The sequence below is a fragment of the Gobio gobio genome (assembly GCF_949357685.1).
Source record: "Gobio gobio genome assembly, chromosome: 19".
Taxonomy (NCBI): Eukaryota; Metazoa; Chordata; class Actinopteri; order Cypriniformes; family Gobionidae; genus Gobio; species Gobio gobio.
In genome coordinates, this window is record NC_137112.1 from 30,266,212 (window position 1) to 30,288,647 (window position 22,436).

The following is a 22,436-nucleotide window of genomic DNA, read 5'->3' on the forward strand; positions in this document are numbered from 1 at the left end:
GTTTTGCTTTTTTGTTTTGTTTTGACCTACAAACAAGCAGAGAATGTTTAGAATGCTATACATGTTTTCTTAGACAATTTTAAACATTTTTATCCAATTTTACCCCTTCACAACCTATGTTTTTATTCTCGATTATGATATCCAGAACAACAACAATCAAAAATTTGTTTTTATTTTATGTATTTCATACTAGCCTCTGATTGCATTTAGAAAAGCATGCGATATGGGAGGCGGATGTACGCTTTTTGTTTTTCTCCCCAGTTAATCCTTTTATTTTAGAGGTAAACCAATTGAAAAAGGAGCTTTAGATGAATAATCTGAACGCTAGTAGGTCAGTATGAAAAAAAAAAAGACTAAAAGGGACCCAACAGGTCCTTTCACGGTTACTGTTCAAAACACATTAAAGGGGTTTGGCTCTTTCAGAATGCAGGGCAGATGTTAGCGGTTCAGGTTTCTGATAATTACGGAGGCCGAGGTGCTTTCTTTGTTGCTTACTGTGAACCGAGGCTAATTTAAATAAACCCGCAGCAACAACACTAACGGTTAGAGATTTTAGCAAAGTAAACGTACTGCAGCAGAAGTTTATTCGAGCGCTGTGGCTCTCAACTGGCTCTATTAGCCGTCTATTGGCTCTCTCTCTCCGTCTCTCGCTCTCCCCGTGACATATAAGTGAGGTATGGTGGCATTTGTTTGATTAACTTGTCTGACAAAAGTGACATCTGCTAGCGGGTTCATGTATACGAGAGGCTCAGCGCGGGTCCGCCTTTGTACATCTGTCAGCACAGAGGCAGGGGAAAAGGGTGAAAAGAAACAAATTGGTCCCAAAAAGCAGCCCATTCACCTTCTGCGCTCCCCCCTCCGCCCCCCTGCCACCCCTTGGCCATTCAGGTGCACCGCGGGGCTCTCAAGTGCTCGCTGGTTTATTCCATTTCGTTCCCCCCATTGAGGCTGAACCCCACAAGTGTTATGCTCCTCATTCCTGCTCGGCTCAATCCTCCCCTAAGCGTTCCTTTGTGAGCAGAATGGCTCACTTTGCCCTGGGACCAAACTCTCTCTCTCTCTCTCCCGTTCCTTTTTTTTTTATCCCTTACCCCTTTTTCTTCATTGTGTGTTTACTCAATGACACGATCACAGGCTGTAATTCCCGCCGTTTAGTTCATTTTGACGAGCTCCTTCTTTCAGAGCCAGTTTTTCTAAAGAAGGGCCCTGTTTGGACACTGTTGTGCACAAGCGGCGGTTTCAATGCATTCTCTGCAATTATACTTTTTTTGATCGGCTGATTCGCTTTGCACCCGCCCCCAAAAAATTGCTCAACACACCGTTCCGTTTGGTAGGGTACTCCTCCGTTCGCAAAAACAAAACAAAAATGCATTAGAGACACTTAAAAGTGTAGCAGAGCTTGCACAGAAACAGTAAGGGCTTGTTCCACTTAAGGATCCGGTGAGGCGTGCAAATCCAGAGCAGGGTTCTCTTTGTATCCACAACACAATCGTGAGCAGTTTGAAGCCCTTTTGCTTGCTGAGCCTGAAACTTTATTTTCAATCCCACCATTCAGAAGCACCTATTTCTGGAGAGAAAGAGCGAGAGAAAGAGAGAGAGAGAGCGCACTAACGCAGCAGTGTGTCGGAGGACCGTGTTTAGGGTCGCGTATTTCCTACACAACATTTTTTCCATGAGGTCGTGGGGTCCTACGGCGGAGAGATAGTGAGCGCCGGGAGGCGTGGGGTCACCGGTGTGAGTTACCATGGTAATTGAGTTCAGTCATCAATGGACCTCCTCTCAGGAGGGATGAGGCGAACAATAACGGGCCGGTGGTGGCCGTGAACAGCAAGCAGGTAGGATTACCCCAGGCTTTTGTCCTAAGTGCATAATGTCTTGTAGTCAGATTTAAAGACTCCTCTGTCCCCAGGGCCTCCCTCTCTGGCCTGGCAAGGTGCCCGATTCTCTTGCCTGGCCAGCAAGAAGGACGAGTGCCCTACGACCTGCTGGCCTGAGAAAGAGAGCGACGGCTCTATTAAGCGCAGACAAAGACGCAAAGAGTACCGGGAGAAAGGTTGGAGGTTCGATTTTTGTGTGTTTTTTTGTTTGGGGCATTCTCTCGCTTTTTGATTCGCAAGAAACCGAGAGGACAGGGAGCACAGGGAGGCACCGCGGAGTCGCTCTCGTTCTGTTTTCATCTCCACCGGCCTGTCGCTTTGAATTAACATCAGCGCTAGAAACCATCATCATTCCATCCCTACTGCTAATTGCAGACACAGCTGGGTCCCAGCAGGAGCGCTTCTCAAACAGCCTAGGCCTCCGAGAGCAGGCTGAGTGGCGCACACACATATTTGCAGAGCCACTAGCACCAGCAAGGGCAGAAAGAGGCAGAGTCACAGGTTGCTTGTAATCCCCCATTACCCCCCACCGAGCCCCCGCCCCCTCCTCGGCATTCCTGCTTTTGTAAGAGTGTGTTTTTTTTCTAATCCAAACTCAGCCCTTACCAGCTCTTTCTTCCTCCTGGTCCTTACGTAGGAGCCGCTAGCCTTCAGGTGCTTCAGGATTCGATAAAAGCGAGTCATGGGTGTGTGTGTCTGCGACGGGGGTGGATGGATGTGCAACCTTACACTGAATTCTGTTTGTTGCCCCCCTGCTAGGCGCTATGGCTTCCTGTAACATGTCAAAGACGAGAGTGTGAACGCAAGCTTAGGAGCACGGCTTGTGCATGTGCGTGGTGTGGCAGGGGCAGGAGGTCGCTCAGCCTTTCAGCGCTCCCCGCTAGAGGTGTGGGGGCCCTGCAGATGTTCATGTGTGTTGTATCGGTAACCATAACGCGCGTGTCCAACACACACATGCGTGTACACGCAGCCCTCACGCTTTCCAATATCAGATGGAACTCGTTAGATAATCACAGATTTTTTTTTCTCTCTCCCATATCCGCTTCTTTCATTATGCATTCAGAGTCATGATACTCCTGTTTTGGCTAGCAGCTATTGCCAGCTTCCCGCTGCTCAATATCCAAAAAGTGCCACAGTACATAATACGCTCTCGGAGAGTCTTCTGTTTCTCTGCTGACAGCAGAACAATGTCCCACTGCCAGCACTGTTCATTTCACAACCAAGACCATAGAGGACACGGTCTTACTGGCCGAGTCTCTCGCTATTTCCAAATGTCGCTATCAAAATAATACAGTACATCCATGTCGGCCTTGTGTGTGACTTGATGTGGCGCTCTGAGCGGGGACTATAAAGTGGAACGCAACCAACATGGCGTTTTTTACATGTTGATTTATGATATTAAGTATCTGGGGATAGTAAATGAAAATGCTGTCATCATTTACATGTTATTCCAAACATGTATGACTAACTTTCTTCTGTGGAACACAAAAGAAAATGTTTTGTCCAGACAATGTTGTTTTGGACCCCATTGACTTTAACTGTATTGACAAACCCAGTTTTCGGACTTATTTTATGCTCCAGAGAAGAAATAAAGTCATACAGGTATGGGAATGGTGAGTAAATGATGACAGAATTCATGTGTGGGTGAAATTAAATGGTAAAGGACGGAGGGGTCGCACTATTATAGGAACAAATGTAGGAGATACAGAGTGAGCATGAGAGAAAGACTGAGTGTGAGAGAGAGCAGTTGCTCCAGGTCTGGCCTCCCTGTGGGGGTCCATCGCGGCCAGGCTGCCCGATCTTTCACAGGCACAGAGCACCAGCCCTCACAGAGCAACACCAAGCTCTGATTCACGAGGACGAGCCGCTAACCTCAGCCGCTTAGTTTGAATCCTAAAACGCCCATTTGATTCATTTGTACACCCCTTAGCAGCATAATTTTACCTCTTAAAGGATTAGTTCACTTTTAAATAAACTTTTGCTGATAATTTACTCACCCCCATATCATCCAAGATGTCCATATCTTTCTTTCTGAAGTCGAAAAGAAATTAAGGTTTTGGATGAAAACAGTCCAGGGTTTTTCACCATATAATGGACTTCAGTGGGACCCAAACGGTTCAAGGTCCAAATGACAGTTTCAGTGCAGCTTCAAAGGGCTTTAAACGATACCAGACGATGAATAAGGGTCTTATCTAGCGAAACGATCAGTTTCTGCGAGAAACCGAGCAGTATTTATGCTATTATTTTACCTCTTAACAGACGAACGCGATGACGTCTGAGCTCCGCCATAACTTCCGGCAAGTAAGGTCAAATTAGATCGTGGTCATAGATATATTGATAGTAGATGCCTCATTCTACTGATCTGTGCAGTCGCTAATGAGGCCTCTACGTATACATCTATGACCACAATCTAATTTGACCTTACTTGCCGGAAGTTATGGCGGAGCTCAGAGACGATTGCTTTCGTCTGTTAAGAGGTAAAATAATAGCATAAATACTGCTCGGTTTCTCGCAGAAACTGATCGTTTCGAGTTTGGAGCCCACTGAAGTCCATTATATGGAGAAAAACCCTGGACTGTTTTCATCCAAAACCTTAATTTCTTTTCGACTTGCAGAAAGAAAGACATGGACATCTTGGATGACATGGGGGTGAGTAAATTATCAGCAAAAGTTTATTTAAAAGTGAACTAATCCTTTAAACACCAATGAAATGCGTTCTAGTACCTTTCAACGCGTGTTAAACTGGTGGAACCAATGGTGTAGCGAATTGTGTAATATTTACTACTTGAGGCTTTTGACAAAGCATAATACTTTTTCAAACTGAGGGTGCCAAGTGGATTCAATGTAACTTCCAAAAAATGTATTTGTGTTTTTGATAGTTAAGCTGCACTTTCATTGTAGGTTAACAAAAACTATAGCAGAAATGCTTTGGTTCATCCAGTGGAGTCACGTAATTTTCTCAAAAAAAAAATTATAATTTATCCACCCTAATGCTGTCAAGTGTGCTGCAGTTACCCAAGACACGTCTCTTGTGTCTCCGGCTCGATTTGCTCAGCTTCTAAACCGTTGAGACTCAGTCAGTTCAGATTACCATCAGACCAGCTCGATCATAACCAATCAATTAGACTTCAAACGAGATCCTCCCCACGGTCCAACATCTGCAGCCCAAAAGCTAAGTGCAATGGCTATTTAGGAGGTGCTTTGAGTTCAGTGAGTAGAAATGGAGAGCAAAGCGCCGAGACTAAGAAAGAGGAAGACTTGTAAATATAAGACCCTGAGCCACAGTTACATTAGCGAGCTCATTGTGACTGCGGTAAAGACAACATGACCGCTGGTAATGATGGATATTTCTTCCTCAATGTGACAGAAAGTGCCACAGATTGAAGTGCAGGCTAAGGGCAGGATTGTGGCTGGCTTAACATGGGCAACATCTCTCATGATCAGTGTCCAAAAGCAGAACAGGAGACAGCTGATGGGATCCAAAACTGTCAATTAGGAGTTCCTGGGTGGAGCTGTGGAGACAGGGAGAGGTCTGGGTGAGGATCATGACTGTGACAGAAGGACTTCCTCTAAGGCAGAGCTTATTGGGTTCTCTTTTTTTGTCCACCATTTTCCTCTCAGTGCCTCTTAAAGTCATTTTTCTCCATATCCATCTACAAGTGGAAGTAGTATACTTGACGCTAAATTTAGCAGAAGAAAACTATCCTATTTATACCGATCAAAAGTCTGGACTAATAACGATTTTTTAAAATGTTTTTGAAAGAAGCCTCTTATGCTCACCAAGGCTGCATTTATTTGATCAAAATACAGTAAAACTCTAATATTGTCAAATATTTTACTAATTTAATATACACTCACCTAAAGGATTGTTAGGAACACCATACTAATACTGTGTTTGACCCCCTTTCGCCTTCAGAACTGCCTTAATTCTACGTGGCATTGATTCAACAAGGTGCTGAAAGCATTCTTTAGAAATGTTGGCCCATATTGATAGGATAGCATCTTGCACTTGATGGAGATTTGTGGGATGCACATCCAGGGCACGAAGCTCCCGTTCCAGCACATCCCAAAGATGCTCTATTGGGTTGAGATCTGGTGACTGTGGGGGCCATTTTAGTACAGTGAACTCATTGTCATGTTCAAGAAACCAATTTGAAATGATTCGAGCTTTGTGACATGGTGCATTATCCTGCTGGAAGTAGCCATCAGAGGATGGGTACATGGTGGTCATAAAGGGATGGACATGGTCAGAAACAATGCTCAGGTAGGCCGTGGCATTTAAACGATGCCCAATTGGCACTAAGGGGCCTAAAGTGTGCCAAGAAAACATCCCCCACACCATTACCCCACCACCACCAGCCTGCACAGTGGTAACAAGGCATGATGGATCCATGTTCTCATTCTGTTTACGCCAAATTCTGACTCTACCATCTGAATGTCTCAACACAAATCGAGACTCATCAGACCAGGCAACATTTTTCCAGTCTTCAACTGTCCAATTTTGGTGAGCTTGTGCAAATTGTAGCCTCTTTTTCCTATTTGTAGTGGAGATGAGTGGTACCCGGTGGGGTCTTCTGCTGTTGTAGCCCATCCACCTCAAGGTTGTGCGTGTTGTGGCTTCACAAATGCTTTACTCAGTCAAAGTTGCTCTTCTATCAGCTTGAATCAGTCGACCCATTCTCCTCTGACCTCTAGCATCAACAAGGCATTTTCGTCCACAGGACTGCCGCATACGTCCGGTTACGTATGTAACCCTCGTTCCCTGAGGAGGGAACGGAGACGTACGTTAGTGACTAACGAATGGGGGGTTTCGCTTAGAAGCCAATCATCTTCATCGTATTCAACAGCGCCCAATGGCAGTGCCAATGCCATGGGCATGCGGAATTTGCATGCGTAACTCCGCCCCACCTCGTGGGTATATAAGGAAGTACGCTGCGAACATCGCATTATGTTACTGCTGCAGGAGCCAAGACTGAACTCCGCGTTCCAGGCAGCACAGCTGACGTGGCTAAGGAAACGTACGTCTCCGTTCCCTCCTCAGGGAACGAGGGTTACATACGTAACCGGACGTTCCCTTTCGTTCAGTCACTACGACGTACGTTAGTGACTAACGAATGGGGGAACCTGTAAAACAGCGCCACTCAGCTGTCATCCAGTGCCCTGCGTAAGTGTGAGATCCCGCCACTTAAGGCCCTAGGACTCCCACTTATCACAGGATTACCAAGGTACACTGGGAAGCATATCCCAGTGAGGGAATGCCAAGGTGCCTACCGTAGGGAGGACTTAGAGAATACACATATGACCCGCTGAGGGTTGCATATGGAAGATCTCTAGGGTACCAGCCGAAGGTGGATTTTTAACCCTAGGGGTGGCAGGGACTTGCCAAGGGAAAGACACCTGCTCACTGAGGAGGCTTACGGTGGGAATACTCGTGTGGGGGTCGCCGGAGGGGAACCATGCACACGGAGCACCTGGCCGGACATGAGGGTCTGGGCTCGAAAGGGCAGACTGAACTGATGTCGGCGTAAGCAGTGCTGGAGGAGCTCAGGGCTCTCGGGGAGCTCACCTGAGGAAAATATCGCACGTATCCAGTCCTTGGAGTGGAATGGCGAGCAAGCGAAGACACCTGAGCCTGGCCCATTACCGGCCACCCGTAGGGGCGAGTACATAGTCGGACACTGGCTCCACTCGGAGATTGTAGAATCTGGCGAATGTGTTGGGTGTCGCCCAGCCTGCAGCTCTGCAGATGTCTGTTAGCGAGGCGCCATGCGCTAGAGCCCAAGAGGAGGCCACACTCCGGGTGGAGTGTGCCCTCACACCAAGGGGACACGGTCGGCCTTGCTGCTGGTATGCCAAAACAATGGTGTCCACTATCCAGTGAGACAACCTCTGCTTAGAGAGAGCACTTCCCTTCCGCTCTCCACCATAACAGACAAAGAGCTGGTCTGAGGTCCTGAAACACTGCGTCATGTCTACGTAGGCGCGGAGAGCGCGTACTGGACAGAGCAATGCCAAGGCTGGGTCTGCCTCCTCCAAAGGCAGCGCTTGCAGGTTCACCACCTGATCTCTGGAACGGAGTGGTGGGAACCTTGGGCACATATCCGGGCCGGGGTCTCAGGATCACGTGAGAGTTAGCCGGCCCGAACTCAAGGCACGCTTCGTCAACCGAAAATGCTTGCAGGTCCCCGACCCTCTAAGCGAGGCCAATGCGGTCAGCAGAGCCGTCTTCATAGACAAGAGCTTAATCTCGGCCGACCGCAAAGGCTCAAGGGAGGCCTCTACAGAGCACTTAAGACTACTGAGAGGTCCCAAGAGGGAACGAGAGGAGAGCGAGGAAGATTCAGTCTCCTCGCCCCCCTCAGGAACCTGATGATCAGGTCGTGCTGCTACTTACCTTATTGTCTCCCAGGAGATCGTGGTAGGCAGATATTGCGGCCACGTACACTTAAGGGTGGAAGGAGACAGCCTTCGTCCCACCCCCTCCTGGAGAAACGAAGCACAGACCCGATCGGGCATTTCCAGGGGTCTTCCTGGCGGGAAGAGCACCATGTGACGAAGAGGTCCCACTTCAACGCATAGAGGTGTCGTGTAGACTCTGCCCTAGCGGAAGTGATGGTAGCGACCACCGCAGGTGGAGGGCTACTCAAACCAGCCGCGTCCCGTCCAGAAGCCACACGTGGAGCTTCCAGAACGCTGGATGCGGGTGCCAAAAGGTGCCCCGTCTCTGAGGAGTCTCAGAGGAATAGGCCAGGGAGGGGCTGTCGCAAGGAGTAGCAGTTCTGAGAACCAGGTCCGGCCGTGCCAACGGGGCGACCAACATGACCTGCTCCTTGTCCTCCCTGATCTTGCACAGTACCTGTGCGAGAAGGCTCACTGGGGGAAACGCATAATAGCGTAGCCCCGACGACCAGCTGTGCGCCAGTGCATCCGTGCCGACCATAGGTCAGGGAATAATACAGGGAGCAATGGGAAGAGTCCTGGGAGGCAACAGGACTACCTGTGCGTCACCGAACCGTTCCCATATCAGCTGGGCCGTCTGGGGATGGAGTCTCCATTCTCCAGGAAGTGGCTGAAGCCGTGAGAGCTCGAGGCTGCACGGTTCAGGACTCCCAGGATGTGGACAGCATGAAGGGACCTCAGATGCTTCTGACTCCATAAAACGAGATGGCGGGCGAGTTGAGACATACGGCGGGAGCGTAGACCGCCCGGCCGTGTCGTCTGTCCTGACTAGTACATGTTGACCCTTCAGCAACGCTCGGAAGCGGTGCAGGGCGAACCGTACTGCCAGCAACTCGAGGCAATTGACATGCAGAAGGCACTGGGGTCCTATCCAGGAGCCCGTGGCTGCTTGTCCATTGCACATGGCACCCCAGCCCGTGGATGATGCATCTGTTGATACAACAAGATGCCTGGAAACTCGTTCTAAGGACACTCGGGTCCGTAGAAAGCTGAGGTTCGACCACGGGGAGAGAGTCTGTAAGCAGGCCCGAGTCACTTGTACCCGGAGCGTGCCAGACCGCCATGCCCATCTCGGGACTCGATCGCGTAGCCCGTGCTGAAGCGGTCTCATATGAAGCAATCCGAGCGGCGTTACCGCGGCTGCAGATGCCATATGCCCCAGGAGCCTCTGAAACAGTTTCAGTGGAACCGCACTCTTGCCCTCGACTTGTCGAAGGGAAGTCAGCAGAGACTGCGCGCGCTCGCTCGAAAGCAGCGCGCACATGGCGACCGAGTCGATCCATACCGAGAAAAGAGATCCTCTGCGCGGGGCAAAGTTTGCTCTTCTCCCAGTTGACCCGAAGGCCCAGACGGGCTAGGTGATGGAGCACCAAATCTCTGTGTCCGCAAACCTGCTCTCGAGAGTGACCCAGTAAGCCAGTCGTCGAGGAAATTCAGGATGCGAACCCCGTGCTGCCGAAGGGGCGCAAGGGCTGCCTCGGCAATCTTCGTAAAGACGCGAGGGGACAGAGATAGCCCGAATGGTAGAACTGCGTACTGATATGCCCGCCCCTCGAAAGCAAACCGTAGGAACGGTCTGTGTCAAGGTAGAATGGAGACATGGAAGTAGGCGTCCTTCAGGTCGATCGCTGCAACCAATCGACTGGACGAACGCTTTCGAAAAGGCGTTTCGCTGTCAACATCTTGAACGGAAACCGGTGGAGGTAACGGTTCAAGACGCGCAGGTCCAGGATCGGTCAAGCCCACCGGTCTTTATGGGTACAATGAAGTACGGGCTGTAGCACCCGGAATTCACCTCGGCTGGAGGGACAGGTTCGATCGCACCCTTCGCCAGTAGGGTGGCAACCTCCGCTCGCATGACGGGGGCATTAGCCCCGATCATAGTGGAACGGACTCCCCGAAAGCGGGGAGGAACCTGCGCGAACTGAATCGCGTAGCCGCACCTGACTGTCTTCGCGACCCAGCGGGACAGCCCTGGAATCTGAAGCCAGGCTCCCAGGAACTGCACCAGCGGGGTCAAACGGACTACAGGTGTACCCGGAGTGGGGCAGCGATGCAGCGTTACCGACCCGGACAAGGGAGGCTGTTGGGCGTCCCGGTGTGGGGGTGCGGTTAACGGCTGCGTCCTGACAGAGGAGACCAGGGAAGGACGCGCGTTCCACTGGGGTCTGCTCTGCCAGGAGGCTGGCGACAGAGAGGGATGCGAGTGGCGGGACCCGTGGGTGGCGCGCACTGTCATCACCGGTCTCTGGGCTCTCAGAGACAGGAACATGGGTTCTTCCCAAGCGCTGCTAGCCCGGGGGCCAGCAGCGGAAGGATTTTCCCCCGGCCCTCCACCGGGGGAAGGAGAGGCCCTGCTACCATCCCCTGGGAAGAACTGGAACCCATCTCTGAGTTGTCCACTTCCAGCGTGGCGTTTAACCAGGCTGGGGAGCGGACTGGGCGTCATCCTCAACCACCTCCACGGCGCGGCCCGGGTGAAGGCTGCTGCTGGGGCCGGGCGGGAGGAGGGAGGGCGCCCTCGGCGGCGAGCGGACTGAGGCGACTGAGCCGGCGGCTGGTGCAGCAGCTGGCCGCCGGGGCAGTACGTGTTACAGCCTCAGTCTGCTCTGGGGCGGCCGAGAACTGTTGGGCGCAGTTCCCAGCCGCGCCGCCGAAGAGGCCAGCCTGGGATATGGGTGAGTTGAGGGGGCGGGCCCACTCAACGTCCTCCAAATCACCAGGTAAGGCCAGGTGTTCTCCCGGACCACAGCTGTGGACATCTCCCGACCCAGGGAGCGTGTGGCCACCTTCACCGCCCGGGGGCGGGATCAGTCGCGGCACGCAGCTCAATGAAGAGCCCTGGGTCGGCTCCACCCTTGTGCATGTGCAACGGGGCGGCGGCCTGCCCGTAGCTCTGCAGGACCACGCCACCGAAGTAGACGAGCCCACAGGCTTTGGGAGGGTGCTTAGGACAGCCACACCACGCCACGTCAAGCCCTCTGTGGACACCGTAGTGCGCAACAGAGAGTTCAACAGTGGGGGTGAGGGGGCCCCAGTGTACCCTAGGCCGCGGCCCCATCAAGGGCAGAGAAGGTGGAGGAGGCCACCAAACGATCGCGGGAAGCACGGGGACTTCCAGGACCGCGTGATCTCCTCATGCACCTCGGGAGCGAAAGGCATTGGGGGCGGGGCCCCACAGCTGTCGGGTGCCGTCCCCAAAAACCAATCGCGCAACCACGAGCACTCGCGACTGGGCGGAGTTCCACACCAGCGCGAGACTCGCGGCTGCCCGAGATAACATGGCTGTCAACCTTAGGTCGGATCAGGCAGCGCTGACACACCCGGAGGCGGAGCACAACTCCTAATCGTCATCCCCAAAGGACTCCAGCCCACCTTGGGATGCGGCGATCGACATCTCACTGCTATCTGGAGCGTGAACGAAACGAACGAGGCGTCAGAGACGGGCCGCTGTTTCAGTCCAACACTCGCGGGTTTAAGCAATGTGCAAGAGGGGGCGTGGCCCGAGGAATGATCGTCGGGGTTCTTAATACCACGGCACCGCACTCAGGTCACCCTGGCCACCAGCCAAAGTACCGCCTCACTCGGAGACGGTAGATTGGGGTGTGGCAGAGGGGACTCTCTCTCCTCACGGAGATCACTGAGTCTCGACCGCAACATCGCGATGGTCACGTTCCCGCAGTGGGAACATGACGCATCCACAAACACTGCCCGAACGTGCTGAAGCCCAAACACATCGAGCAGTGAATGTGCCCATAGACAGCAACGGAGATCGATCGCACCCGGAAGTGCACGGGCGAACCGTCTTGAAAAAGACGTGCCACGCGCAAGCTCTTTTTGTGAGAGGAAAGCTCTGCAGAGTGCCGAAGCGCCCAGGGAAACACACACACAGCTGTTGCAGATCACTGCACAGATCAGCAGGCAGGCAGCATGAGATCGCTGGAACGCGCCGTAACACCAACACCCTGGAGAACCGCTGGTCTCTCGAAGACTGAAGAGAAGACTTCAGAATTCAGGCTTGTAGGAGTGAAGAGATCCTCTTGGCTCCAAAGCAGAAACATAATGCGATGTTCGCAGCGTACTTCCTTATATACCCACGAGGTGGGGCGGAGTTACGCATGCAAATTCCGCATGCCCATGGCATTGGCACTGCCATTGGGCGCTGTTGAATACGATGAAGATGATTGGCTTCTAAGCGAAACCCCCCATTCGTTAGTCACTAACGTACGTCGTAGTGACTGAACGAAAGGGAACTGGGTGTTTTTCCCTTTTCACACCATTCTTTGTAAACCCTAGAAATGGTTGTGTGTGAAAATCCCAGAAACTGAGCAGATTGTGAAATACTCAGACCGCCCCGTCTGGCACCATCAACCATGCCACGCTCAAAATTGCTTAAATCACCTTTCTTTCCCATTCTGACATTCAGTTTGGAGTTCAGGAGATTGTCTTGACCAGGACCACACCCCTAAATGCATTGAAGCAACTGCCATGTGATTGGTTGATTAGATAATTGCATTAATGAGAAATTGAACAGGTGTTCCTAATAATCCTTTAGGTGAGTATTTTAAAATGTAATTTATTCCTGTAATGTTCCTTGATCCTGTGAATTTTCAGCATCATTACTCCAGCCTTCAGTGTCACATGATCCTTCAGAAAAAAAATGTAATATGCTGATTCGGTGCTCAGTAAACATTATTAGTATTATTATTAATGTTGTAAACAGTTGTGCTGCTTAATATTTTAATGGAAACTTATTTTACATTTTTTCCAGGTTTATTTGATGAATAGAAATTTCAAAAGAACTGCATTTATTTGAAATCGAAATGTTTTGTAACATTATAAATGTATTTACTGTCACTTTTGATATTTAATGCATCCTTGCTGAATTAAGTTTTGTAAAGGCTTACCAAACTTTTTAATATGCAGTGTATATAAGCAGCATAAACTGTTTTCAGCATTGATGATAATAATAGAAAATGTTTCTTAAGCCCCAAATTAACATATTAGAATGATTTCTGAAGGATCATGTAACACTGAAGAGTATATGATGCTGAAAAATCAGCTTTGCCTTCACAGGAATAAATGACATTTTACAATATATAGAAAATAGTTTGTTATTTTAAATTGAATTAACAATTATATTCACACAATCACATTTTTATTGTGTATTTGATCAAATAAATGCAGCCTTTGTTAGCGTAAGAGACTTCTTTCAAAAACATAATTTTTTTGATTAATTATTCACTGATTATTCATTATATCCAGGTATTTTGACCTGTTGTGTATATATAAAGCATTCAGCTTTATATGTTGTCAGTCTGATTGGTGAAAAAGTTGTTCTAGATGAGGTTGGTGAGTATTTATTTTATCTTAACTAAAAGGATCTTTTATCTTGTACTAAAAGGATTTTCATTCACATAATCTTTCTCTCTTGATACAAATCTACTGCCTACACTTCGGCTTTGTGTTGTGTTTTTGTAGATGTGTATTCATATATGTTTGTGTGTGGCAGCATTTATATGTGTGTCTGTCTTTGCTGGAGAACAATGTATTTGTATTTCAGCAATGGTACACCAGCACAATGAATCTCCTGGGCACCTGGCTGACAGACCGGATGGACCTGCAGTTGCATGTATATCAGCTGAAAATCCTCATCAGAATTGTAAAGGTAAAAACTACAGCATCACTGACCACTAAAGTGTGTATAGATGGACATGTGAATTAAATGCAGAACAGTTATAGATTCAAAACTGCCCAAATATGTTCAGGAAGTAATCAAAGCGGAGTATTTGTAACAAATCCACCAATCAGAGTCAGACTACAGAGGTGGATCAGCCAAGTGAAGGCGGTCTTCCTCTTCAGCCTCCGCTTGTGCTTGATTCTTCAGCAAAATCAACAAGATTTTGTATTATGGCAATACACATTTATTTCTGTGCGTTTATATGGTGTGTGTGTGTACGTGCATGCGTGTGTTTCTCACAGACAGGATTTTCTTGTTTGACTAAGGAGGAACTAGATCATTTATTTTGTATCCTGCACAGATTAGATACTGGGTGAAGACTTCATTGTTATGGTTTTCCTCATTTACATCAACTTTCCACAAATAGGGTATTTTTAATAATTTTAAATAAAATAATAAATAACAAATATTAATAAAATGTATCAAATTAAATAAAAAATTTTAAATGTTATGTGCTATTTATTATTAGTCTTTTTGATTGGACCACATGGGCCAGCCTTCGCTCCCCACGTGCATCAATGAGCCTTGGCCGCCAATGAACCTGTCGCCAGTTCACCACTGTTCCTTCCTTGGACCATTTTTGATACTGACCACTGCAGACTGGGAACACCCCACAAGACCTGCAGTTTTGGAGATGCTCTGACCCAGTCGTCTAGCCATCACAATTTGGCCCTTGTCAAACTCGCTCAAATCCTTACGCGTGCCCATTTTCCTGCTTCTAACACATCAACTTTGAGGACAAAATGTTCCCTTGCTGCTTAATATATCCCACCCACTAACAGGTGCTGTCATGAAGAGATAATCAGTGTTATTCACTTCACCTGTTATTCACTTCACATGCCTGATCGGTGTATATTGAAAATAGCAGAGGGCCTAAAACAGAACCTTGAGGCTCTCCATGATTTACTGATGTTAACATGGATGATTCCTCATTTAAATAAACAAAATGGTAATGGTTAGATATGATCTAAACCACCCTAATGCTTTTCCCTGTACCGGTTTAATTTTGTAATGATTTAAGAATATGTAATGATCTACAGGTGCTGGTCATATAATTAGAACATCATCAAAAAGTGAAACCTGTATATTATATTAATTCATTACACACAGGCTGATATATTTCAGATGTTTATTTCTTTTAATTTTGGTGATTATAACTGACAACTAAGGAAAATCCCAAATTCAGTATCTCAGAAAATTTGAATATTACTTAAGACCAATACAAAGAAATGATTTTTAGAACTTGGCCAACTGAAAAGTATGAACATGAAAAGTATGAGCATGTACGGCACTCAATACTTAGTTGGGGCTCCTTTTGCCTGAATTACTGCAGCAATGCGCCGTGGCATGGAGTCGATCAGTCTGTGGCACTTCTCAGGTGTTATGAGAGCCCAGGTTGCTCTGATAGTGGCCTTCAGCTCTTCTGCATTGTTGGGTCTGGCATATCGCATCTTCCTCTCCACAATACCCCATAGATTTTCTATGGGGTTAAGGTCAGGCGAGTTTGCTGGCCAATTAAGAACAGGGATACCATGGTCCTTAAACCAGGTACTGGTTGCTTTGGCACTGTGTGCAGGTGCCAAGTCCTGTTGGAAAATGAAATCTGCATCTCCATAAAGTTGGTCAGCAGCAGGAAGCATGAAGTGCTCTAAAACTTCCTGGTATACGGCTGCATTGACCTTGGACCTCAGAAAACACAGTGGACCAACACCAGCAGATGACATGGCACCCCAAACCATCACTGACTGTGGAAACTTTACAATGGACCTCAAGCAACGTGGATTGTGTGCCTCTCCTCTCTTCCTCCAGACTCTGGGACCCTGATTTCCAAAGGAAATGCAAAATTTACTTTCATCAGAGAACATAACTCCAGTCCAGTCCTTTTTCTCTTTAGCCCAGGCGAGATGCTTCTGATGCTGTCTGTTGTTCAAGAGTGGCTTGAAACAAGGAATGCGACAGCTGAAACCCATGTGTTCCACACGTCTGTGCGTAGTGGTTCTTGAAGCACTGACTCCAGCTGCAGTCCACTCTTTGTGAATCTCCCCCACATTTTTGAATGGGTTTTGTTTCACAATCCTCTCCAGGGTGCAGTTATCCCTATTGCTTGCACACTTTTTTCTACCACATCTTTTCCTTCCCTTTGCCTCTCTGTTAATGTGCTTGGACACAGAGCTCTGTGAACAGCCAGCCTCTTTTGCAATGACCCTTTGAGTCTTGCCCTCCTTGTGCAAGGTGTCAATGGTCGTCTTTTGGACAACTGTCAAGTCAGCAGTCTTCCCCATGATTGTGTTGCCTACAGCACTAGACTGAGAGACCATTTAAAGGCCTTTGCAGGTGTTTTGAGTTAATTCGCTGATTAGAGTGTGTCACCAGGTGTCTTCAATATTGAACCTTTTCACAATATTCTAATTTTCTGAGATACTGAATTTGGGATTTTCCTTAGTTGTCAGTTATAATCATCAAAATTCAAAGAAATAAACATTTGAAATATATCAGTCTATGTGTAATGAATGAATATAATATACAAGTTTCACCTTTTTGAATGGAATTAGTGAAATAAATTATATGACCAGCACCTGTATATTGTCAAACGCAGCCCTGAGATCAAGTAAAACTAGTATTGAGATGCAACCTTGGTCAGAAGCTAGAAGTAAGTCATTTGTAATTTTAACGAGTGCAGTTTCTGTGTTATGATGGGGCCTGAATCCTGACTGAAATTTTTCATAGATATTATTTTTTGCAGGAAGGAGCACAATTGACCGGACTCAACATTTTCTAGTATTTAGCCATAAATGGAAAATTTGAAATTGGTCTGTAATTTGCCAATTAATTTGGACCTAGTTGTGGTTGCTTAATGAGAGGCTTAATAACTGCCAGCTTGAAGGGTCTTGGGACATGACCTAGAGATAGAGGAGTTAATAATATTGAGAAGAGGCTCTTCTGTTACAGGTAACCGCTCTTTCAGTAATTTAGTGGGTATTGAATCTAATAAACATGTTGTTGGTTTAGATGCAATGATAAGTTTATTTAGCTCTTCCTGTCCTATCATTGTAAAGCACTGCAATTGTTCTTGAGGGACAATGTCTGAATAATACAATTCTGTCAATGATTGTACATTTACAAATGTATTTCTGATGCTTTCGAATTTTTTTTTCCGAAGACATTCATTACTACTAAACTGTAGAGGAATATTCAGTTTAGGTGACATCTGTTAATCTAGACACTTGTTTTGGTTATTTTCTATGAGTTTGCCCTGCCAGCTTTTAGAGCCTTTTTATAGCGGGACATACTTTCCACACGATTCTAAAGACCTCTAAATGAGTTATTTTCCGTTTGCGCTCTAGTTTGTGAGTTTCTGTATTGAGAGCACGAGCAATACTGTTGTACCATGTTGCAGTATTTTCTCTCTAACCTTTTTTAATGTACTAGAGAAGATAGTGTTACTGTTTTACTGTATTTATGATCAAATAAATTTAGACTTGGGAAGCAAAAAACAGTTCTTTCAAAATCATCAAAAAATTATATTGACCCAAAACCTTTGAACGGTACTGTACATTTCACAAAAAAATGAAAGAATATATCTGCTTGATAATTTTTTTCCCCTTCCATTAACCATAATAAGGTTGAAAGTTACACTTGATAAAGGCAGCCAACACTACAATTTAGTTTTATGTTAGATAATAGTTTAATAGTTCTGCATATTATACCAAAAGAAAAACATGATTTACACTCTAAAAAAATGGTGCTATATGGCACTAAAAGTGGTTATTTGGCTCGTAATCATAGGGGAACCACTTTAAGTGCTATATAGCATCAAATCTTGGTGCTTCAGTGGTTCTTCAGCGGTTCTTCACCGGTTCTTTGGGATGACTGAGGTGCTATATAGCACCGCTATACATATACAGAACCTGTTAAGATATGTTGCTATATAGCACCAAAAGTGGTTCCCCTATGATTACGAGCCAAGAACCACTTTTAGTGCCATAGAGCACCATTTTTGCTTCTAATGCTCAAAAAGTGTTATACCATATTCATTAAATGGGACAAAAATAAAATGTATCCCACATTTCTGTTCGTGTTCATATAAGGGCTCGTTCACACAGAATTTGCTTTGAAAAACGTGAGACGTGGAATATGGAAAAAACACAAGGTCTCGAGACGCGTTCTTTAAAAGTCGAACTGATTTTAACTTTAGCACTGCGTTTTTAGAACGCTGTCTTGTGCGAGACGCTGCAAAAGACACAATTGCGACGGTTATACACGTCCATCTAGCGCTTGTTTACATAGAAAGACAATGGAAAAGTAGCGCATTGAAATGAAAAAAAAAACCTTCTGTGTGAACGGCCCCTAACAATGTAATGAAAGAAAAAGCAAGCTAGATCCACTTGGTTTCCCGACAACTATTCCCTCAATCCTCTCTGTTTTTTACAGAAAAAGTATCGTGATTTCCGACTACAAGGTGTATTGGACTCTACTCTGAACAGCAAGATGTACGAGACGGTGAGAAACAGGCTGATTCTAGAAGAGGCAACAGCATCTGTAAGAGAGGGAGGGATGCAAGGCATATCCATGAAGGACAGCGATGAGGAAGATGACTAGATCCTACTGGAGACAATTAGGTGTGGACAATTCGGCCTATAATGATGCATGTACACCACTGTCCATCACTCGTACATGTCTGGATGTTGTTAACGTCATGGTCTATGACAGACAAGGGACCATTTTCAATCAAAAGTAAACAAATCTCTATTCAGATCACAAAAAATAAACGCGTATATTAACCTAAACATAAAATTAATTGATGTTTTTTGGGGAAGAAAAAGATAAGCAGAAATGTCTGAAATTCATACCTAAATGTTTCTAAGCAATATGGAGTACCATTTGTAAACAATGTTGTGTGAGATGGTAAGGAATAATGCTCGTCGTGTCCCCGTTCAATGCAAATCCATATGGCGCTTCTTCAACGTATTGTAAATACATTAATGTTACATAACTGTGCATAGACCTCTTGTTTCTTTTGGAGTGTAGGCCAACTGACATGATTGTATTAACTTGTTCAGATGTTTATATATTCAGCTCACTTCAACAACCACCGTGTGTTTTACACCCAAAATGTTTTGAGACCTTTTTTATCGAGTTGGGTAAGGTGATATGTTTGTAGCTGTATTTTAGAGACGCAATATATTCCCATAGCTTTGTGATATACTTAAACCGATGTCAATAATTTTTTTATGGCTTTACGCCATGCATAGTTTCAAAAAAATATATTTATTCTGTATTTGGGGGTGGGGACTGACACGGAAGCTTTTTGTTTGTATCATTTTTGTTTTTTTGCAACAAAGCATTTCTGATCCTTTTATTTGGAGAGCCTCTAAACGCTTGCAGGTTTTCATCATTGCCACTGTTGTTTTGCGTATATAGCGCTTTATATTCCCCTCTGTGCAGTAGCTGCATGTTCCAATTGTCAGAAATCTTATCCGAAAGCTTTTGTGGAAAGTAACTGATGGATTCATCTTGCTTCGGCCTTATGTATACCCACAGTTGGAATGTGAGAATCTGAGATTACAAAAATAAAAGAATTCAAACTCCTGACTTTTTTGTTGTTGTTGCTTTTAAAGGTACACTGTCAATATATCAACAATCCTTCTTCCAAAAAATGTCTTGCTCTGATTCACTATGGTAAGCCTATTATAAATGTTCATATTTTAAATGGAGAAAGGTTGCTCTGGCTACTTTGACGGATGTATGGCGTGGGCAGTGTTGGGGTAGTTACTCAAAAAAAGTAATTAGTTGCTAGTTACTTCTGTAAATTGTAATGAGATTACTTTACTAGTTACTGCTTTACTTTCCCGTTTCTTAATTTACTGTGTAGACACATGGACAAACATCATGGCCCTATCATCACTGTATACAAAATGGCATGTAAAACCATATGAAAGAACAATGTCCCTGTCTGCACAAAGAAATGCACTCTAAAAAAATGGTGCTATATGGCACTAAAAGTGTTTCTTGGCTCGTAATCATAGGGGAACCACTTTAAGTGCTGTATAGCACCAAATCTTGGTGCTTCAGTGGTTCTTCAGCGGTTCTTCAGCAGTTCTTTGGGATGACTAGGTGCTATATAGCACCGCTACCATATACAGAACATGTTAAGATATGGTGCTACATAGCACCAAAGTGGTTCCCCTATGATTACGAGCCAAGAACCACTTTTAGTGCCATACAGCACCATTTTTTAGAGTGTATGCATCACTGTAAAATGCACAAACAACAGGATAAAGGAGGCTATGGAGGGGTCATTTTAAAATGTGGTCAACATACAAGTTTCAAAACACAGGCTTTGGGAAACATGAGAACAAAACCAGCTTTTTATTAGATTCATGGCAATAACAAAAAAATGAAGTGGTCAATGAAAAAATATAAACATATATTTTTTATCCCAAAAAATTTAAACCGAAATGCACTTAAAGGTGCACTATGTCATTTTTTGGGGAGTAAAATATCCAAAAACCACTAGGCCAGTGTTATATATTTTGTTCACTTGAGTACTTACAATATCCCAAATGTTTACAACTATTTGTAAATCTTGAGAAATTGCTATTTTAACCAAGGAACCGGGACGTGTGAGGAAGTCGCCTGTCGATTGGGTCATATCTGTGTTCCCTCGGTTTCCGGTTTTATTCTGCAGAAACGCTTTACTCTCACTGCAGTGTGCAACAAGCGTCATAGCAGCCGCTGAGCGAACGCACAGAGTAATGTCATAACATCATTTTCAACACACTCAGATGGATCTAATATGATAAACAGAGCTGAGTTACCTCATACTCACGACCGGAAAACCGGAAGTGGCGCCGGTGACTGTGTCATAATAAAAGTTCCTCCAGAGACCGTGTCATAATAAAAGTCCCGCCGCTCTTCTAATTAACAATCGCTCCAGCGGCCTTGCTCAGCTCCACAACACTCGGTCCTGCTCTGCTTCATACTACAGTAACGTGAATAAACGCATCCATGGACATGATTTCTGCCCGAGTCGTATCCCGATTCTTTTACACCGGCTGTGAGGTGAAGACTACATGTCCCAAGATTCTGCGCTCAAACGTTGCGTCATCAAACTACGCCTTTGTGTTGAACAGGCTACCCCTAGTCGACAGAAAAGTTACATAGTGCATCTTTATGTCCATAAAAAGGAAACAGAAAATGCAATTAATTAAATAAATAGAAAATTCACGTCATCCTAATGTCGGACGTTGGCTTGCGAGTCGCGGGGATTTTTCTAAATTCAATGGTCGACAGGGGAAGCATGTCTTCTACAGTGACCCTGCAACTAGCCTGTTAATTTCTGTTCGTGTTACCTGCTCCGCTCCAAGACTTGAGAAAAGCTTAGCTTGTTTAGACGGGGTCGGCTGCTCGAGTGACTCAGCGATCAGGATCTTTCGCCACAAGTTTTGTATTGCCATGCTGGGCTGACAAATGCTTAGACAGGTTGCTTATTGTGTTGGCAGCAGTTGAAAGACACTTGTCGCCTGAGCATAGAGTGCATTTCACACGAATATTTTTGTCCTTTCGAGCAATAAACTGAAAGTAATGTGAATATCGCCACTGGCCGAAACCCCGTGTCTCTGTCTCTGTCTCCATTCCCTCTCTCCTTTGCAGGCAGCAGCTACGTCACTCAAACACACACAGGCAGCACTTAAACAGATCAGAACTTTACACACAGGCAAACACGGCTTGGGTAACGTAGGAAAGCGCTCCTATTGTCTAGTAAAGTAGTGTAGTTACCGATGTTTTTAGTGTAATGCGTTACTTTACTTTGTTACCCAAAAAAGTAGTATCATTACTGTAATCCATTATTTTGTACCTCATTACCCCCAACACTTGGTGTGGGCATACGTTAACAACGATCAAGAAAGGTTGACATGGAGCATGCTAAATCTTGAACCTCTGGGAAGTCACCCGTTTAAAAAAAAATCCAGAACAGAGGACAGTCTGATGGCAAAAAGAAAACACGACAGCTTGTAATAAAACAAGAATCAACATAGGGTAGGCTATGTTTACACGACAACAATGTACTAAAAACATATGACAGCCTTGTCAAAATGAACCCGTTCACATAAATCTGCGAAAATTACTAAAAAGCAAGGATGTATGTCTTTGACATTATTAATTAAATTATAAAAGGATTAAAATTGATTTAAGGAAATAAAGAAATAAGAATGATAAAAGTTCCAGTTCTATTGTAGTTACGAAGTAATATAAGCAAATAAAAATATACACTCACCTAAAGGATTGTTAGGAACACCATACTAATGCTGTGTTTGACCCCCTTTCGCCTTCAGAACTGCCTTAATTCTACGTGGCAT

General features: G+C 45.7%; 1 protein-coding gene across 1 annotated transcript in view; it reads left to right on the forward strand.

Annotated features, from left to right (window-relative positions):
• Positions 1-19,667, forward strand: part of cadpsa (Ca2+-dependent activator protein for secretion a) — a 182,258-nt gene extending 162,591 nt beyond the window's left edge. The window contains exons 30-31 of the mRNA XM_079844227.1: positions 13,900-14,004; positions 18,508-19,667. Coding sequence (XP_079700353.1) covers positions 13,900-14,004; positions 18,508-18,675 — 273 coding nt within the window. The 3' untranslated portion in view covers positions 18,676-19,667. The remainder of the gene's footprint in view (positions 1-13,899; positions 14,005-18,507) is intronic.
• Positions 19,668-22,436: the final 2,769 nt, after the last annotated feature.